This window comes from Limulus polyphemus, unplaced genomic scaffold (assembly GCF_000517525.1).
Source record: "Limulus polyphemus unplaced genomic scaffold, Limulus_polyphemus-2.1.2 Scaffold3005, whole genome shotgun sequence".
Classification (NCBI taxonomy): Eukaryota; Metazoa; Arthropoda; class Merostomata; order Xiphosura; family Limulidae; genus Limulus; species Limulus polyphemus.
Window position 1 is genome coordinate 40,022 of NW_013668615.1, and position 3,328 is coordinate 43,349.

General features: G+C 31.9%; 1 protein-coding gene across 3 annotated transcripts in view; it reads left to right on the top strand.

Moving 5' to 3' along the window:
- Nucleotides 1-3,328, top strand: part of LOC106468431 (Na(+)/H(+) exchanger protein 7-like) — an 81,408-nt gene that overhangs the window by 31,242 nt on the left and 46,838 nt on the right. For all 3 annotated transcript variants that reach the window (XM_022396759.1, XM_022396760.1, XM_013928858.2), the window contains exon 7: nt 520-601. In XM_022396759.1, the coding sequence (XP_022252467.1) occupies nt 520-601 (82 nt within the window). The remainder of the gene's footprint in view (nt 1-519; nt 602-3,328) is intronic.

Sequence of the window (3,328 nt, forward strand, 5' to 3'; positions counted from 1 at the left end):
CGTTGTACATTTGCTGTCATGTTAAACTTATATTAAAGTTTTTATTCATTACCCATTTAAGCCGTCTCCAGCCATTATTAGTATTATAAATTAGTTCCCTAGTGATTCTCAAATTTCAAATGTCATTTCTGCAATGAAGGGTAAATATAAGAAGGATGGTATATTGCCCAGTATGGTACCACCATAGTATAATCCATATAGATTTCATTATGTTATATTTTCATTAATATATAGTTTCATTTTCATTTTAGAAGTTGTGTCAAGCTACATTCATCGAGATCTATTGAAATAACCCTAAATCACCGATTTCCTTTGACCATCCTAGGTTAAGTAGTAAAAGATGCTGGGCTGGCAAGTGTTAAATAGTTATTTTTTTTAAGTTGAAGGTCGTTAATGATTTATCGAATATGTCCAGCAATGCAAAAATGTTACGTAATTTTCAGACCACAATAACTTCTGATATTTCTCACTGATTTCAGGTTAAGATATTCAAACTTAAACTTTATTTTTATTTTTCAGTATTGTCTTAGAGTCTGCTTACTCCCTTCATGATCGTGCCTTTTTTAACAACCTTGGGACCATCCTGTTATATGCCGTTTTGGTAAGTACTGAGCCAATCATGGTTGATATATAAAATTTACCAGACACATGTTATCCAGTAGTAATGATATGATGACTTCTGGATAACGTTAAATTGAAAGTGTGTTTATTTTCACATAATAAAAAAGAGATACATGACGCGGAAGATTTTCTGTAGCAAGAAATATTCTCCTCAGTTTTGAGTAAATATTTAGCATTCTTTTCCCTCTCTTCAGCGTATTAGGACAGACAGAATCGGATACATAAATAAATAGAGATGACTTACTTGTATGTGTATTTTTGTATTTATAGCAAAGCTACTAAGGCTTTCTACCGCCGACTACAATTTTGAACTACTGAGCAGCTAGTCAAAAGCACCACGTTAAATGACTGAATGTCACTCTTATAATGCGCCGACAGCTTAAAATGCGGGGAATATTTTGTGGTATCTTACTGAGTTATAACACTAAAAATCGGGTTTCGATACCCGTGATGGGCAGAGCACGGATAGCTCATTATGTAGCTTTGTGCTTAACAACAAATAAACAAAAAACTGTATCACTGGGCCAACCTGCTCCCCGAAATAGAAAGGAAGACAAGCAATAAAGCCAATGTAGATGTAGAACGAACAAGCCGTTAGATGTAAGTAACTAATTTTCTAATTATGTACATCAGATTCTGAATCTGATTGTCTATTATTTCAAGGTAACTAATTCCCTCACGATCTCTGAGAAATAGACTTAACCAAAGTGCTTTAGTAAGAAAATGGCATCTCAACTCGGCGAAACGTATTTTGCGTAAATGGATGTAATTCCTGGTGGAGAGCAGTGTTCTTCTTTTGTTTCAAAAAATCCAATCATCAAGATATATTCTAATACCATATCCAATTAAATATAATGGATTTCAAAACATAAATCTAAAGTTCGGGTCGCTTTTCATCAATTAAGAATAAAATATAACTATATACGTAAAACTTAGACTTGTAATGTAAGTGAAAAATACATTTTTCTTAATAGAATGCGATGGTGTCTTATTTTTATTAACAGATAACATTATATCGTACAAAATAAATAACTCGTAGTGACGTGTAATGTACATTTTCCAAAAAATAATAAATGTCAACCTACATCTCTATTAATACTAGTATTAAAGTTTAAAAAGTTCGATCTGACATCAGATTTAACGTGAAAGTAGAATGCCTATCAATTTGTTAACCTAAACTCTATAGGTAAAGAAATATATATATATATATATATAATCAGTTATTTTATAAATCAATTGCTACAAGAGAATGAACTGTAGCACTAACATTCGAACAACGAATTCACGATATTCATTGTTCAGTTTTGTCAGTTTTATTTCCTTACAAACTTAGACCAGATCATATATTTTCTAAGTTACTTTTGCTATGAAATACGAATAACTTAAAAGAAAGGTTGTCTAAAAATTCTGGGATTTGGTATTACAATTTGTATTTTTTTTGTATGATGGTATATATTACTATAAATAATGAAGTACTTGGTTATTATATTGAAAACTCCAGATCTAGTTGAAATAATTTTGGACCACACTTTAACTCGTCCATTTTGTCTCATCAGTATTTCAAGAGCACTTAAACTGAGCATTCTGTTTGTTGACAAACGGCTGTGTTTAAATAAGTTCTAGACGTAATTAGATTGACATTGTATCGTACTTACTTGTCAGTTGGCGGAAGTAGAAAGACTTGTTCTTTGCCCACACGACGTAACATGAACATTTCTGAAGAGTGGGATGCCATTACTTGTAAAAGTCTATAGATGGTCGGTTTGGAGTATTTGTCAGAAGACCGATTTAACGCATCCAGTATTATTTATTTATGCAAAACTTCAGCCCCAGTGGCTAAGCGGTTTCGATACCCGTTGTGGGCAAAACACGGATAACCTATTGTGTAGCTTTATGTTTAACAACAAAACAAGCAAAACCTCACAAACTTAGCGGACTCATTCCTTTCAATGAAAAATCAACAGGTTTCTCACCAAATTTGGTAGGAACGTTCGGATTCATTCCCTTCAATGAAAAATCAACAGATTTCTCACCAAATTTGGTAGGAACGTTCTCTACATTTTTTACCCTACTCAAACTGCTGGGAGAAAAATAGTGATTTTTAACTACAAATTTACTCAGTATAGTGAGTACTACCATCAAAATGTGTTGCTACAAAATACACCTGTAGGTTGTTCAAAACGAGACTAGCAAGTAGCGTGTTTAAAAAAATACAGATAACGTATTTATATTTAATTTAAATTTAGATATATTTTTATAGACTTTATAATAATGAAGTGGGAAACAAAATATAGATCTGAAATGCTATTTTTTATAGCTTTTTTTACACACACCTTTTATTTCGAGCAGCATTGCATATATTAGGAAGAAAGTAAAGGAAATTTCTTATCTTATTTTATAACAAATAACACAGGCCTCCGATGGTTTTATTTTCTTGAAATTTTTGCATGTTCTACTGTAATTCCTGTACGCTGAATCCGGAAATGATATCAATTTTTCTCCATCACGTACAGATTTTTCACTAAACGTCATAACGCAATACATAATAAAAAGGCCACATGTTGTTTTGAGACTAAAAGACGTAGATTTCGCCAAAAAGTCACGAAGAATGAGGATGCATGTTCGTTTGACATCAATGTTCTTCCCTTTTCTTCAATTTGTTTGTATTTTTGTTAAAAAAAACATAATAATAAAAAAATTTCATTGT